Genomic DNA, 15,829 nt, shown 5'->3' on the forward strand with positions numbered 1-15,829 from the left:
AATGGAATGAATAAATGCTTCACTAATAATCAAATTGAATCCAAAACCATGCTCTAGACTAGCTACAACATAGTCATTAAGGGATCAGTTCATGGCGTAGCGAAGAAACAAAGAAGAAGAAAAAGAAGAAGAAAAATTAAAATTAAACAAAGCCATAATATTATCATAAATAAAAACAAGAATTCAAGAGAAGAAAAGAAGAAAGTAGAATTGTGATTGTAGCGTAGACGATGAAGAACGGCTTTATGAAATTCTCTCTCTCCCAAGCACACAAATTTCAAAGCAAAAACTAAAAAGTCAAAGTAATAAGAGGCTAAGATGTGTTTTATAGGGCTCTAGGTCTGATTACATAAGTTTCGAGCTAATTTTTGGAGTGATCTGGGTCATTATAACTGATCTGACGACTCAAAACGATTCAAAAATTGTTATTTTTTTATTTTTCGAATGAGATCTCACGACGCGTAGAAGGAGGCTCACGGTGCGCTTCGAAACTTTTCAAAAGTGCACGGAGCGCGCATATCATTCTGAGACTTTTGCGACATTTGGACGAAACCTCGCAGTGCGTAGAGAGAGGATCGCGCCACGAGGTAGAATTTCCAATCCCTCACTAAACGCGCCTAACGTTCTGGGATTGTCTAAACACTCCGCGCGGCGCGTAGAGGCTCAAATGTTCGTCCATTAGCGTTTCGTGCTCCATCTTGACTCGTTTTGACTCCCGATTGCTTTGTTTTGCTTGAAAATGACTTCAAAGACCTTATAGAGGCTCTTTTACTCTTTTAAACCTATAAATTCTTATAAAAACACTAAAACCATAAAATAAAATAAAATAAAATAAAATAAAAAAAACACCCGAGAACTCGCTAAATTCAATCATAAAAATAGGAGTTTAACGCGTAAGAAACACAACTATAATGGTGGTGCTTGTCTTGCTTCTCTTTAGGAAGTGTTCTTCGTTCTTGAATCCTAAGAAAATGGGAGAAAAAAAAACGTGAACTTAAAGGAACGCGAAGGGTTTCCTCTCGACGCGTGCTACGACACTCAACATTAGTCTTGCTAACATTAGTGTGAGTCGAGGTGACCTTTATTTCTGTTGATTAAATAGTTGATTAAAAAATTTGGCATAGTCTAATTAGAGAGAGAGAGAGAGAGTTACCTTGAATGTGTTGAGTTAGTGGGGGTATTTATAGTGCTTGTAGATTGTGTTGGTGTGAGCAAGGGTTTGTTTGTGAGTTTTTAGAGGCATTTTGGTGTGTTTCGCCTCAAAAATAAGCTTTCAAAATTATTTATTCGTGGTTAGGCCGTGCAGATTGGTATTGGGCGGATAGGAAACGATCATTTTGAGGTCAGGCTTGGGTGGGCCGTATAATGCAAACATCTCATGCAGCCCAATCCCTAGACTGAGTCTTACTTGTATTTTTGTTGATTGAGTTTCAATTGGCGGGAAATGGCCACAACTAGTAGTGATTTGGAAAGTTTGGACCAAAATGTTGTGGTCCATGTTTTTGGACAATTATACTACCAATATGAGGAGAGATAAATCTTTGTTACCCTCTTTGCCCTTTAATTTTTAATTTTGTTCATTTTAATCCAAAACTTGCTTATAAAGCCAAAAAAGCTCTCACCTCTCAGAGCTCTCTCTCTCTCTCTCTCTCTCTCTCTCTCTCTCTCTCTCTCTCTCTCTCTCTCCTCTGTTTTTCTCTCTCGTTCATTTTGACATACAAAAAAAGCTTACCTTTTTATGTTGGTCGTCCTCGCTCACCACCGACGAACTCGAGCGCGTGAGCACATGAGGATGAACCTTGTTGAGATTCAGCACATGGCTTTGTTTCTAAATCACGACGCTGTTCATGGCCGCGATCCGGTGGTGAGGCAAGAAAATCATGGCCGGAGATCCAGTTCAGGTATGTGTCGTTCTGGGTTTGTTGGTGTCATTACCCGTCGTCTCTGTGTTGTTTGTTGCTGGGTTTGTTTGTGTGTTGTTCTTCGTGTTTTTGGGCATTTGAGTTTTTTTCGCGTTCTTGAATTGTAGATATACATGTCTACAATCTCTGAAATTGTAGACTGTCCCCGTCATATGTCGTTATTGTAATTGTAGATATACATGTCTACAATTCTTGTAATTGTAGACATATCGGTCTACACCTTCAGCTGTTGTAGACTTATTAGTCTACAACAGCTGAAGGTGTAGACCGATATGTCTACAATTACAAGAATTGTAGACATGTATATCTATAATTGGTGTAATTGTAGATATACATATATACAAATAGTCTCATTGTAGATATTATAAGTCTACAGTGACTACAACTCTAGACGTCGATATCTACAATTGTTGTTAACTGTAGACTTATAAGTCTACAATTTATGGCAGTTTTTATTACAATCATACATACCAATCTAAAGTTTTTCCGATTTTTGAATTTTCTTATTCAGGTATGAGAGTGAACATATTTGTTGTATAAATGAGAGACAAGCCTCCGACATACAGATCACGTGCCGTCGGTAGACCGAAGAAGAGACGGATACATTCTCAAGGGGAAGAGCCTATTCTTAGGAAGTGTTCGCGATGTGGACGAGTTGATCACAACCAGACTACATGCAACAGTCCAGTTCCTTTGTCCGAGAGGAATGGATGAATTATTATAGTTGTATGAGTTTTTGGAACTAATTTCAGTTATTATAGTTTAATGACTAATTATATGTCTTTCTGAAACTTGGAGTGTATTTCAATAATAGATGAATGACTAATTATATGTAACAATTTCAGTAATTTATGTCTTTTTTACGCCTGTAATTCCTAAACATAAATGACAATAGTTGTTCAAATTGTTGAAATCTCATTAGCCAATGATTCGGGAGAAGCTGACGAGCTTAAGGTTCGTTATCGGGATTCACTGCGAGTCGGTTCAGGGGTTCGAGAATTTAACGAGTCTTAAATAAATTAAATGAATAATCCGAAAAATCATACAAACCAAGAATTCTGAATTAATTAACCAGAATTTAAATTCTCGAACATTCTTAAATAAATAATTAATAATCCCTGAATACAATCTCAAATCCAAAAATTAAAACTCGAGTCTAACGCTATAAAGCGATAAACGACTCACGAGTGAGATCGAGCTTTAAAATCTTTTTCTGAATTCACTACTCTTCGGCTTCGACGCGCTCAGTTTCCGCCGATTTTCGCTCGCTTTGACTTGATCTGCGACTGAGCTGTGAAATTCAGAAATGAACATCGAGTCAATTTCTAAATTACTTAACTCGTCATAAAAACCGCATTTCAATCTCAGAATTAACTAACAGAAACCTGAGCCCGAACGAAATATCAAATCTCAAATTTCAGAATTCCCGAGGCTCATATTTTCTATCACAAGACACTAAACAACAGCAACAACAACACATTTCAGAATTCCCACCCAAAAGAACCACACGGCCAAAACGTAAAACACGGCCAAAAATAAGCAAACCAAGCTCACGGCCAACCTTAGCTCACGGCCAAAAACACACAAGCAAACCAAGCTCACGGCCAAGACCCAATCCAAAACAACACTCGTCCAAAACCAAGAACAAACCCATAACCAGAAGAATCATCACCGAAAGCAATTCAAATCTTCAACTAAAATCATCATAACACGTTCACAACCAAAACCCCCAAATCAAAACCTAACCCTAATCAACATGGATTCCAATATGAAGAAATCTCCTCACCCCTCTATGTTCCTCCTCCACAAGCTCTCTCTCCCTCCCAGCGTTTCTCCTAGCCCGCGGCGGCGCACACTTCACGGCGGTCGAGCGCTCGAGGAGACTCAGTGGTCACGCGCCTGGGCTCGTTCCTTGGCAACGATCCACGCGAGAGAGCTAAGCAAGGAGAAGATGATCGGAGTGGTCGAGGTGCGCGTCCAAGCTGGGACTCGGCGGCAGCGGCGTTCTCCCTTCTCTCGGCCGGCGCGCGCGAGGTGGAGGATCGGTGGCTGTGAGTTGCGCGATGAAGGAGACTCGGTGGTGGCGCGAGGGAATAGGAAAGGAAGAAGGAAGGCGAGGAAAGGTGGCGGTGATGATTTTGGGTGGCCGGCCGGGAAGAGAGCTTCGATGATGTGGTCTGGAATTTTTTTTTCCTTGCTCTGTTTGCTCTCCAATGTCGCGCGGGTGAGGAGAGAAGAAGAAGAAGATAAAGTGAAGAATGAAGAAGAAGGGCAAATATGTACTTGCTCACTTAAGCAACTACTAAAAGTGTCCAAAATAAGAAACTCTATATTTTGGTCCAAATCATTGAATTGAGTAGTAGATCTGATCATTTCCCTTCAATTGGCATCCGAGCAAACACTGAATTATCTCACAGTAAATTTTATTATTATTATTTAGAATTCTTACTTTCATTATTATTCGTAGAATACTTTATTTTTAATATATATATGCATATATTTTGTTGTTTATCGTTTTATTTTACTTGACTTTTTATTTGATGTCTACAATTTTACTTAATTTTTTTCTTTAGTTATTTGCCGTTTCATTTAAAATATTTAGCGAAATCATGTAAAAAGATATTTTAAAAATATTGGATAATTTGATATATTTAGGGAATTACATATTCATGTGAGGTATTTGAGTAATTTCGTCAAATTTCTTAATAAATTCAATATTCGGGCCGTGCTATGGGCTTTGTCAGATTTACAGCACTGTCTAGTCTTCAATAAACCCTAAAAACCCAACTGAAAATGAAAGAGACCAAGAAGAAGAAACCGCTTAAACCCTACCTGCGAAACCCTAAATCTAGACCAACAAAAACCCTCTCGGAGTTGCCAATAAAACCAAGACGAAAACGAAGGCTAAGAAGGAAAAGAAGACGCAACACAGCGAAGCTGAAACTGACTCGCCAATCGAAGAACAACGCGACGACAATGGCGGATCGCGTGTCGACCAGCCTGCGTCTGCTTCACAGCAGCTCAGTTTCTTCCTCGATAGCTACCAGTCCTTCAACAAAATCAAACTCTCTCCTCTCGAGATCGAATCAATCCCCGGTATTTTGGAAAATGAAATGAAAGTATACAAAACGAGCTTTGCCGATGTTAAATGTCGGAACAAAATCTAAAGGTTTTATCTTCTATGTGTAGATACGTCCATTTTGGAACTGTCTGAATGCTCGGATCAAGACGCAGAGACATTGGGAAAAGATCTGAAGGCCAGTTTCGGTACTTCATGGAAGAAAGCTCTTTGTGGGAAAAAGCTCTCGGAAGGGAAAGTTGAAGCGGGAAATCCAGCGATCCTCACTATTAGTACTTCTGCTTTAAGAGCAATAGAACTCTTGAGGTCTGATTTTTAATTGTTTTATTTTATTTGCATTTTTTTTTGTGGGATAATAATTTGATAATGATTTTATTTTATTGTATTTGCTTGCTGTAGAGGCGTGAGGTCTTTGACTAAAGACTGCCATGCCGTGAAGTTATTCTTGAAACATATGAAGGTTGAGGAGCAGGTAGTTATCTCTATTTTTATTTTGTTTATTGTAGTTGATTTTTTTTTAATTTGTTTTCCATTAATGAGGAATGTGCTTTTAATTATTGGGTGTTGAAGAATTTTGGAGATGATGACATATATATCAAAATGGTTCAATGCACACAATGTTTGGTTGTGTTTTCTTTCTAAATTCTTCTGATCTGAAGATCTAAAGGGTTTGAGGCTTGATTGATTTATGTTGGTTTTTCGCTTCTGTTTAATCAAGACACTCGGACGCTTAGTTAAAATGGTTGTGAGTAGTAGTATGAAAATAATTATCATTGTCTCTCTATATGCTCAATAGTTTGCCATATCTTGCTCCATTAGAATTTTGGAGATGAAGAGGATTCTCTAAATGATTATATAATCACTAATAATGACTTTTATATGATTGCACGACAGTTTGATCCAAACTTTCTTATGTCGTGTTTGCATAATAAGAATTCTCTGTTGGGATTGAATGTTTTATTAATATTTTCGCTCTGCTCTTATGCAGGTATTACTCTTAAAGAATCGTGTCAATATTGCTAGTGGTACACCTAACAGGTTTGTAATTAGTCAATTATCTTCTTAATTAACTTACCTTCTTCATTCATGTCAATTCCAATGTTAACGAAAGAGTGGTAGTTTGTTTTGTTTTAAACAGAAATTTTTTCATAGCTTCCCGATATCATTATTTTAACTGAATGTTTTCTTTTTTGTTGATGTTTCTGGTATGAATTTCAGGATAAAGAAGCTTATTGACATGGAGGCTTTAGGAATGTCACGGTCGACTATAATTGTACTTGACATACGACCAGATGTGAAGGGCTTTTCCTTGTAAACGTTACCACAAGTCAGGTTTGATTCTCCAAGTCCTTCCAAATCTGCTACTGCATAATTTCAACAATCTTTCTTAGTGCTTGGTGCTCCGTGTTATTTATAATATCTTGGCACTTGCAATTGTTTTCCGGTCAAATTTTTTTGGTCAGATATTATAAGTAATATGTTTGTCTTTTGCTTACTATTTTCTGCTAGGTTAGTTCCATTCTCTATATACTCTTGGGTTTTGTTTATTTACTCAGTTTGTCTTGAACCTAAACTGCCTTGTGTACTCCCTTGCATAATGTGAAAATTTGTCCTCGAAACAATATCTGAACACACGCTTATTTATATATTTATTTGGCAGCAAAGAGTTTTGGGATTTATACAAAAGCTATTTCCACCAGCGAGTAGTAGAAGGTACACTGCGTCTTGGCTTATACGGTCCATTACCAAAGACCAACAAAAACCCTCTCGGAGTTGCCAATAAAACCAAGACGAAAACGAAGGCTAAGAAGGAAAAGAAGACGCAACACAGCGAAGCTGAAACTGACTCGCCAATCGAAGAACAACGCGACGACAATGGCGGATCGCGTGTCGACCAGCCTGCGTCTGCTTTACAGCAGCTCAGTTTCTTCCTCGATAGGAGATCGAATCAATCCCCGGTATTTTGGAAAATGAAATGAAAATATACAAAACGAGCTTTGTTGATGTTAAATGTGGGAACAAAATCTAAAGGTTTTATCTTCTATATGTAGATACGTCCATTTTGGAACTGTCTGAATGCTCGGATCAAGACGCAGAGACATTGGGAAAAGATCTGAAGGCCAGTTTCGGTACTTTATGGAAGAAAGCTCTTTGTGGGAAAAAGCTCTCAGAAGGGAAGGAGGTAGATGATCGCGGGAAGGCCGTGAAGGGTTCCGGTCAGCCGCAGGGATCTCCGCCAGGCTCCTGCAAGCTGCCGTTCAACTGGAATCTCGACAAGCCTCTTATTACTTGGCTGTAGCTTCGCCAACTCGTCCTTGGCCTCTTGCAGCTCGGCAGGAGCGTCAACGATCTCCTTGTTGACGACCTCCTGAAAGATCGACGACGCCGCCTTGGCCTGATCGAAATTCCGGAGGATGGTCGTCCTCATCCTCTCGGCCGTGACGAACTGGCGGTAGGCCACCAGCGCCTCCTTGTACTTCGCCCCTGCGGCCTTCCTGCCCGAGCGAATGCCGTCGTCCTTAGTCGAACAGTAAGCACAGTACAAGGAGCGGTTCCCCGCCTTCTCATTCGCCAGCTCGGCCTTCACCCGGTCCAATTTGGATCCAAGGTTGCGATGGGAAGCCTCAGCTAGGTCGAGCTCCTTCTTCAGGTCGACCCGCGTCCTCTCGGAGTCCTGAAGGCGACCTTCAAGATCCTTCACGCGACGAGCATACGTTTCCGCCTCGGTAATCAGGTGGTCCATTTGACCGAGGGAACCCTGGCACTTCGCGAGTTCGTCCTCGGAAAGCTGGCCTCCGAGGATGAACTCGCGAAGTGCCAGGGTTCCCTCGATCAAATGGACCACCTGATTACCGAGGCGGAAACGTATGCTCGTCGCGTGAAGGATCTTGAAGATCGCCTTCAGGACTCCGAGAGGACGTGTGTCGACCTGAAGAATGAGCTCGACTTGGCTGAGGCTTCCCATCGCAACCTTGGATCCGAATTGGACCGGGTGAAGGCCGAGCTGGCGAATGAGAAGGCGGGGAACCGCTCCTTGTACTGTGCTTACTGTTCGGCTAAGGACGGCGGCATTCGCTCGGGCAGGAAGGCCGCAGGGGCGCTGGTGGCCTACGACCGGGAGGACGACCATCTTCCGGAATTTCGATCAGGCCGTCGTCGATCTTTTAGGAGATCGCTGACGTTCCTGCCGAGCTGCAAGAGGCCAAGGACGAGCTTCAGGCTGAGCTCGACAACGTGCCATTGCCCTCTCTTGCTGGGGCCGAAGATCTTGAGTTCACTCCTTACGACGATCGCTCGCCCCCCGATGCGCCTGAGACTTCCGAGGTCGCGAATCAGTTCGGTTGGATGCTTGACAGCTCGGAGACCGTGCTTGCGTCGATCGATGAGGTCGGGGAGAACTCGAAGGAGGTCGAGCTCGCTAAGGACAAGTCGGCCTAGATCCGCCTCGTCCAATTTTTTTTTTTTTAAGTTTTAAGAATAAATGTGTTTTTGGGGCCCATGCGTGTGCGTTCTTATTTTGGGCCCGACATTTGGGCAAACTCGTCGAACTTCTTTCAGTTTTTATCGTTAATTCTCTTTTTATTTGCTTTGAACATATTTTGTGATTTCGTTGAATGTTATTGATGTTCAGTTCAAACTCTGGTCGTTTTTATTCTAATAGCGGCTTTCATAGACAATGCATGATTATCTTTCATCGATACCTTAAAGTTTGTGTGTTTGAATCGGACGCAGTGATTCACTATGGCATTTATTCGTTGATTGCTTATTTGCATGATGTGTGTCGGCCATCGTCAGTCGAATCTCTAGTCGTGTTGGGATTATGTATACGGCATGCCATCGAGCTATGCCTTATACATGATATATTTTTTTTGCACTAAAACTCTAAGTCTTATTTCGCTCTTAGGTTTATAGTGGTTTATCGTACACAACGTACGAACCACGCCTTGGGTGTGTTCATTCCGTGTGTAGGTCAAATCTGCCATGCGTGGCAAATTGATCTGAATCGAACTTGTTCGTTCCAAGTTTCTCTTGTTTATGGAGGTGGGGGTTGTACCTTGTCTCAAGGCTGCCTACGTACCCATGTTTGGGATCAAGCCGTTACGTAGTTCGATTGTTATGACATTACTTTTAGCAGTAATATTTCTTTAGGTTCATGATATTCCAATATCTGAGTACTGGGATACCGTCGAACGTTTCAAGCTTGTAGACGCATGATCGTGGGATTCCTGAGACTCGGTATGGTCCTTCCCAGTTTGCTCCAAATTTTCCGGCGTTTTCTTCGGCCCTGTTTTGATACACGTTTCTCAACACGAGATCTCCAGTGTTGAATTCTCGGAAGTTGACTCCTTTATTGTAGTATCGGGCGATTGATCGTTGGTATAAATTCATGCGCGTCAAAGCTTGGTTTATCCTTTCGTCTGTTAAGTCGAGGGAGTCGCATAGCATTTTATTGTTAGTTTCTTCGTGATCGTTCGCGTACATGGTGCGAATTGTTTGAATTTCGTGTTCAATGGGCAATATTGCTTCGACCCCGTAGAACAGAGAATATGGGGTTTCCCCGGTAGGCCTTCGTGGACTCGAGCGGTAAGCCCACAGTACTCCAGGGAGTTCGTCGGCCCATCGCCCTTTTTTTGCTAGAAGTTTCTTTTTCAGGTTACTAACGATTGTTTTGTTGGTGGCCTCAGCGTGTCCGTTCCCTTGTGGGTATCGGGGCGTCGAGAATCGTAAAGTGATTCCTTCTGCTGCACAGAATCGTCGGAACTCTTTTGATATGAATTGTGCGCAGTTATCAGTGATAACTCTTGTGGCGTTCCATGTCGACAAATTATATTTTTCCAAATGAAATTTTTTACGTCCACCTTATTGAGACGAATGCTTCGGCTTCAACCAATTTCGAAAAATAATCTGTTGTGATAAGGAGGAATTTCAGCCCTCCAGGTGGCCGACGATATCCATGGACCATTTCAGAAAAGGGTATGGAGCGGATATGGAGGATAGTTCCTCGACTGGTTGTTTGATATTCGGGGCGTGTTTTTGGCATTGGTCGCATTTCCGTGAGTGTTGTTCACAGTCGGCGACCATGGTTGGCCAAAAGTACCCTTGATTTTTTTATTTTAACGGCTATGGCTCTTCCAGCCGCGTGGTTCCCATATTCTCCTTCGTGTATTACGGAAATGATGCGTTTGGATTCTTCTTTTCCTATACATCGTAGGTATATTCCGGAGAAACTTCTCTTGAAAAGCACTCCGTCTATTATGGAAAATCTTGCGCTTTGGCTAATTAGCTTTCGGCGCAATTGCTTATCTGTCGGGGTATGGCCTTCGGAGATATATCTGATTATATCCCTTCTCCAGTCCCCCTCTTCTATTATTACCATTATGCTTGTACTTTTGGTAGTGATAGAAGATTGTTTTATTGCCTCGACCGGTATGATTCGGCTTATCGTAGGGTCTGACGTCGAAGCTAAGGCGGCGAGGGCGTCAGTGGTGGTGTTTTCTCCTCTAGGGATGCGGGTTAATTCGAATTTTTCGAATTGATTTGTCATTTCTTTTACTAATTGTGCGTACGCCTCCATACGCTCGTCTCTTGTTTCGAATTCTCCGCTGATTTGATTCGCAACGAGCTGCGAGTCACAAAAGGCGGATATGGATTTTGCTCCCACAGCTTTTGCTAGGCGTAATCCTGCGATTAGTGCCTCGTACTCGGCTTCGTTGTTTGAGGCGGTGAAATCCAGGCGGAAGGATTGTTCAATCACCTCTCCATGTGGCGATACCAGATGTATCCCAATCCCGGCCCCTTGTTTTGTGGATGAACCATCGACTTTAAGGGTCCAATTTCCAGCGCTTGTTGTGGTCTCGCTTTCATTTGCGGGGAGCTCGATAAGGAAATCGGCTAGAACTTGTGACCTCGCGCATGTTCTAATATGATATTCGATATCATATTCGCTTAGTTCGACGGCCCATTTGGTTAATCTCCCCGATTGGTTGGGGCTGTGGAGGAATGAACGTAAAGGTTGAGTGGTCATTACTACTATTGAGTGTGACTGGAAATATGGTCGTAGCTTTCGGGCCGCTGTGATGACGGCCAGAGCTAATTTTTTCATTGCTGGATATCTCGTCTCTACATCAACGAGTGATCTACTTACGTAAAACACTGGTTTTTGGTCTCCTCGTTCTTCTCTGACGAGAACTCCACTGACCGCGGTGTGCGATACGGCTACATACAGGTAGAGCGGTTCTCCTACTTCGGGCTTGGCTAGGATCGGAGGTTCGGCCAGGTATTGTTTCAGTTGCTCGAATGCTTCTTCGCACTTTTCTGTCCATTCGAACTTCTTATTTCCTCTCAGGAGCTTGTAAAAGGGTAAGCATTTATCGGTTGATCGGGAGATGAATCGGTTAAGTGCTGCCACGCGTCCTGTTAGTCTCTGGATTTCTCTTTTGTTTCTGGGGGAGGGTAGATTTCGGAGTGCTTGTATTTGGTCTGGGTTGGCTTCAATCCCCCTTTGAGTTACCATGTACCCGAGGAATTTTCCAGAAGATACCCCGAAGGTACATTTAGACGGGTTTAGCTTCATTTGGTAACTGTTTAGGACCTTGAAACATTCCTCTAAATGTGAGACGTGGTCTGTTTCTCGTAGTGATTTTACTAACATGTCGTCGATGTAAACTTCCATCGTTGTTCCTCTCTTGTCGGCGAACATTCTGTTCACTAAGCGTTGATACGTGGCTCCGGCGTTTTTGAGCCCGAAGGGCATCACCTTATAGCAATAGATACCATTGTCGGTTGTGAAAACGGTTTTTTCCTGATCATTGGGATGCATCAGGATTTGATTGTATCCTGAGAATGCATCCATGAATGACAGGATTTTATGACCGGCGGTGGCTTCCACCAAGTGCTCTATGTGTGGTAGGGGAAAGCTGTCTTTAGGACAAGCTTTATTAAGATCGGTATAGTCGACGCATATGCGCCATTTACCGTTCTTTTTCTTGACGACGACGGTATTGGCGAGCCAATCGGGGTATTTTACTTCGCGTATTAAACCGGATTTTAAGAAGCGATCTACTTCTTCGTTGACCACTTTAGCCCTCTCTGGACCGAGTTTCCTACGCTTTTGCTTTACGGGCTTGTAACTGGGATCGACGTTGAGTTGGTGCGCGGCGATTTCGAGGTCTATGCCTGGCATGTCCTCTGTCGTCCACGCAAACGTCTTTTTGTTCTTCTTCATGAACGTTATCAGTTCCCGGCGTACGCTCCCTTTCAACTTGGCCCCGATGCCTACACATCTCTCGGGGTCAGTTCCGTCTATCTGAATCTGTGTTATTGACTCCGTATTAGGCTCGTCTTTTTCCTCTGAATTTCCCATCGGAGGCGGATGGATGGTCTCGTTTCCGATGGCCATTAATTGCTATTGGCCTTCCATGGTTTCTTCGCTAGATGGATCTTCCGAATTATTTTCTTTTGGCTGGTGCTTTTTGATGATTTTTTTTATGGTTATTCATATAACAAATTCAGGATGCCTCCTGGCTCCCTCTGATTTCTTGTATCCCGTTGGGAGTCGGAAATCGTACGGACATGTGGTAGGTTGACGGTACCGCCCTCATCCCATGTATCCAAGGTCTTCTGAGGATAGCGTTGAACGGGGACGGGCAGTCGAGAACGGTAAATTCGACCATCCGGTTTACGTCTCTAGCCCGTACTGGGAGTTCGATGATTCCTAGAGAGGGTGTCACCTCCCCATTGAACCCAGATAGCTGGTTGGGTTTGTGCTCAATTTAAGCCTCCTCGATGTTCATTCTATTCAAAGTGGTCTTCAATATAACGTCTACGGAGCTTCCTCCATCAACCAAGATTCTGGCTACTACGCAGTTACCCACTTCGAGTTCGATGATCAAAGCGTCGTCATGGGGGCCGTATAGCCTTTTGATATCGTCCTCATTGAATGAGATCGTGGTATCTTCTGTCTTACGGCACCCAGTTGACCTCGGTGTACCTTTAAGTTGACGTTGGTGTGCTTTAATGGAATTTACGCTATCCCTGCAAAATTTTGAACCTCCCATGATATAGTCGATTCGGGGTTTTGCTTGGGGAACGTCGTCATCGTCCTCCTTTGCCCTTCCCCATTTTGGGGAGGGATTTCCTCGGGTTCTGTTATTGTTAAATTCCTTCTTCTGGGGCGGTGGTCCTAGGTCGACATTCTTCAGCTCTCCATTTTTATATTTCTCAATAAGTACCTTTCGGGCTACAACACAATCCAGAGTGTCGTGTCCGTAATTTTTGTGGAAATCACAGTATTTTTTTCTTATCACGCGCCCATTTCGGGGTGCTTCCTTCGGGAACTCCCTCGTTGTTTACGTTAAAGGCGTGCTCCGGGATATTTGAAGGCTTCATCCATTCGTTGTTTCGGTAAGGTCTCATTCTAGGTGTCCTGGCCATGGCCGGAACAGGCGTCATGGAAGGGACCTTCCTTGGATTATGTTTCTTTGACAGGAGGGCCCTTTCTTCTTCGGCTTTCGTGTAGTTTGAGGAGCGATGAATTGCATCCTCGATGGTGGGTGGTCTATTTACGGTCATTTCCTCTCGAAATCTGGACTCGTGCCACAGTCCATTTTTTAGAGCGTTCAGAGCCGATTCTCCCTCCACGGAAGGGATTTTTGACATGACAGTCTTAAACCTTGTCATGAAGCTTTTCAGAGTTTCATCTCGGGTTTGTTGGGTGTTCCATAGGTCCGCCATGGTCGCCTCATCTTCTACTAGCATTGAGTAGTGTTTGATGAACGCGGCCGACAGCTGTTGAAAATAACTTATCGACCCTTCTTCGAGACGTGAAAACCAATCCAAGGCGCTTCCTGACAGATTCTCAGTGAATAAATGGCAAAACCCTGCTTCTCGCTCGTTATCTCGTTGGCATGCTCACCCCATCGCGATGCGAAAGACCATTACATATGTTTTCGGGTTGGAAGTACCAGAGTATTTGGGTAACCTGATTTTTCCGGTGTCCCCAACTCTAACTTGGGTAATACATGGAGCAAAGGGAGTTCGACCAGTATCTGCCACCAGCCGGTCGATCTCGGGGGCCGAGCTCGTAGCATAGCGCATTCGGGAGTCTACAGCCCAGAACTTCTCCTCCACCATCTGACGGAAGGCATTGAACGCGGGGTGATCATCCCTCGGGATTTCTACGGCGAACTGTTCTCCCCCAGTTCGGATTTCTCCTCTCTGAGGGTTTCTTTCTTCAGGGCGAACTATCGGCTCGAAATAGTTCGGTTCCTCAGGAATTCCTTCCTCGCGGGGGAGGTTGATGACTTGAGGAACATATCCAGGAGGAGGGCCTCCCGGAGGCGGGGGCGGTAGGACGCCCTGAGTCGGTCGAGCCCGCCAAACGCTGGCCTCGACCTGTCCATCAAATTGGCCAATTCCGGCCGTATTGCTAGGGCCGGCCGTGTCGGGTGACATGTGGATTCCGGAGAAGCTTAGCCGCCTCCCGGGTGGGGCGAACCTTCGTCCGTTTGCGGTAGGCGAACTGGTCGAACTCAGCAGAATAGCTCGCTCGGCGTCGAGCTGCTCTTGAAGTGAAGATTGCCCAACTGTCAAGCTATCGAGCTGGGATCGGGTTGATCTATGGAATTCGGCATTGGTTTCAACGAGTTTTAGCATAAGAGCCCGTGTCTCCGGATCGGCTCCAGAAACCGGGATTTCGTGCTCGCTGTTAGAAGACATTCTTTCAGATCCGATCTGTGCTCTTCGGCGTTAGGTTTCTGATAAGTTTCCCACAGACGGCGCCAAATTGTTGAACCGATTTCTCGTCTCAACAATCTATACCAGATTTATTCGAATTATCTCGTATATTTATTTATATGAACTAAGGGTCTCAGAATCCAATTATGAAGATTGAACAGAAATCCGAAAGAAATTAATATAAATTAGGATATATAAAGAGCGAAAGGAAATTCCTTTATTTGATTAAAGAACGCAAGCCTTACAAGAATAGGAAATTATTTTAGAATAAGCAGGAAAACTCGAGAAAAGAAGAATATATCTCCCCAGAAAAATCAGTGGCGTAAAATGAAAATGGATTGAGCTTTTATAGCCAGCTCGCCGATCCTCCTGTTTCTTCAGATCGGCACATGTGTATGAGCAGAACCGGTCTTTCACCCTTTATTCTTGCGTACACCCCACTCTTTAGGCGATTTGACCGTTTCTTAGATGATTCATCGTTCAAATTTCTTGGCGGGACCGTCTAGTAATGCTTGTTGGCCCGAGTCGAGTTGGGATTCTTCGAAATATTGTCTTGGGCCGATATCATCTGTGCCTAGGTTTATTAGGCCGAACTGGGCTTTGGGCCGAACTAACGATTATCTTCTCCTTTGGGGCGAGCTTGTTTTGGGCCTGGTTGGTCAAATTCGCCTGGTGGAAGGGAGAGATATTCACTCCCACACATATCATTATGAGACTTTTGCGACATTTGGACGAAACCTCGCGGTGCGCAGAGAGAGGATCGCGCCATGAGGTAGAATTTCCAATCCCTCACTAAACGCGCCTAACGTTCTGGGATTGTCTAAACCAAGGTTTAAAATATCGATACCGATACCCATACCGAGGTTCTGATTTTACGGATATATCGAGTATCGACGGATATTCTATAACAATTTAAATACCGACTACCGATTATATCGATGATATATCGGATACCGACGGATATATCGGCAGAAATCCTATAAAAATATATAAAATGTATATATAATTTAATGATACATATAACAATTATATTTTAATATATATATATATATATATATATATATATATATATATAACATATCTATATAGATAT

The 15,829-nt window shown here is 43.3% G+C and overlaps 1 protein-coding gene, 1 non-coding gene and 1 pseudogene across 3 annotated transcripts; 2 read left to right on the forward strand and 1 right to left on the reverse strand.

The window, feature by feature from the left end:
- The first annotated feature begins 1,786 nt into the window (after positions 1-1,786).
- LOC149394160 (uncharacterized) lies at positions 1,787-7,303 on the forward strand (annotated as a pseudogene). The gene is made up of 9 exons (XR_016299929.1): positions 1,787-1,901; positions 2,818-2,876; positions 4,775-5,018; positions 5,112-5,307; positions 5,401-5,473; positions 5,990-6,039; positions 6,220-6,333; positions 6,662-6,959; positions 7,053-7,303. The product of XR_016299929.1 is annotated as an uncharacterized LOC149394160 (transcript).
- LOC149394161 (small nucleolar RNA Z122) lies at positions 5,823-5,907 on the forward strand. The gene has a single exon (XR_016299989.1). It is a non-coding gene; the product is annotated as a small nucleolar RNA Z122 (small nucleolar RNA).
- Positions 7,304-12,773: 5,470 nt separating the features above from the next.
- Positions 12,774-13,734, reverse strand: LOC149394162 (uncharacterized). Its single transcript, XM_089618273.1, has 2 exons — positions 13,308-13,734; positions 12,774-13,240 (listed from the first exon to the last, which is right to left on the reverse strand). The coding sequence occupies exons 1-2, from the start codon at positions 13,732-13,734 to the stop codon at positions 12,774-12,776; spliced, it is 894 nt and encodes a 297-aa protein (XP_089474399.1).
- Positions 13,735-15,829: the final 2,095 nt, after the last annotated feature.

This window comes from Urtica dioica, chromosome 6 (assembly GCF_054948205.1).
Source record: "Urtica dioica subsp. dioica isolate 48M chromosome 6, U.dioica_male_clone48M_v1_H2, whole genome shotgun sequence".
Classification (NCBI taxonomy): Eukaryota; Viridiplantae; Streptophyta; class Magnoliopsida; order Rosales; family Urticaceae; genus Urtica; species Urtica dioica.

Bases quoted from the DNA above. Each gene is read 5' to 3' on its own strand.
- LOC149394162 (XM_089618273.1), bottom strand. From the start codon at position 13,734: ATGGCGGACCTATGGAACACCCAACAAACCCGAGATGAAACTCTGAAA. The intron at 13,241-13,307 runs GTGATAAGAAAA...ATTGTGTTGTAG, and splicing joins AAGCACCCCGAAATGGGCGC to CCCGAAAGGTACTTATTGAG.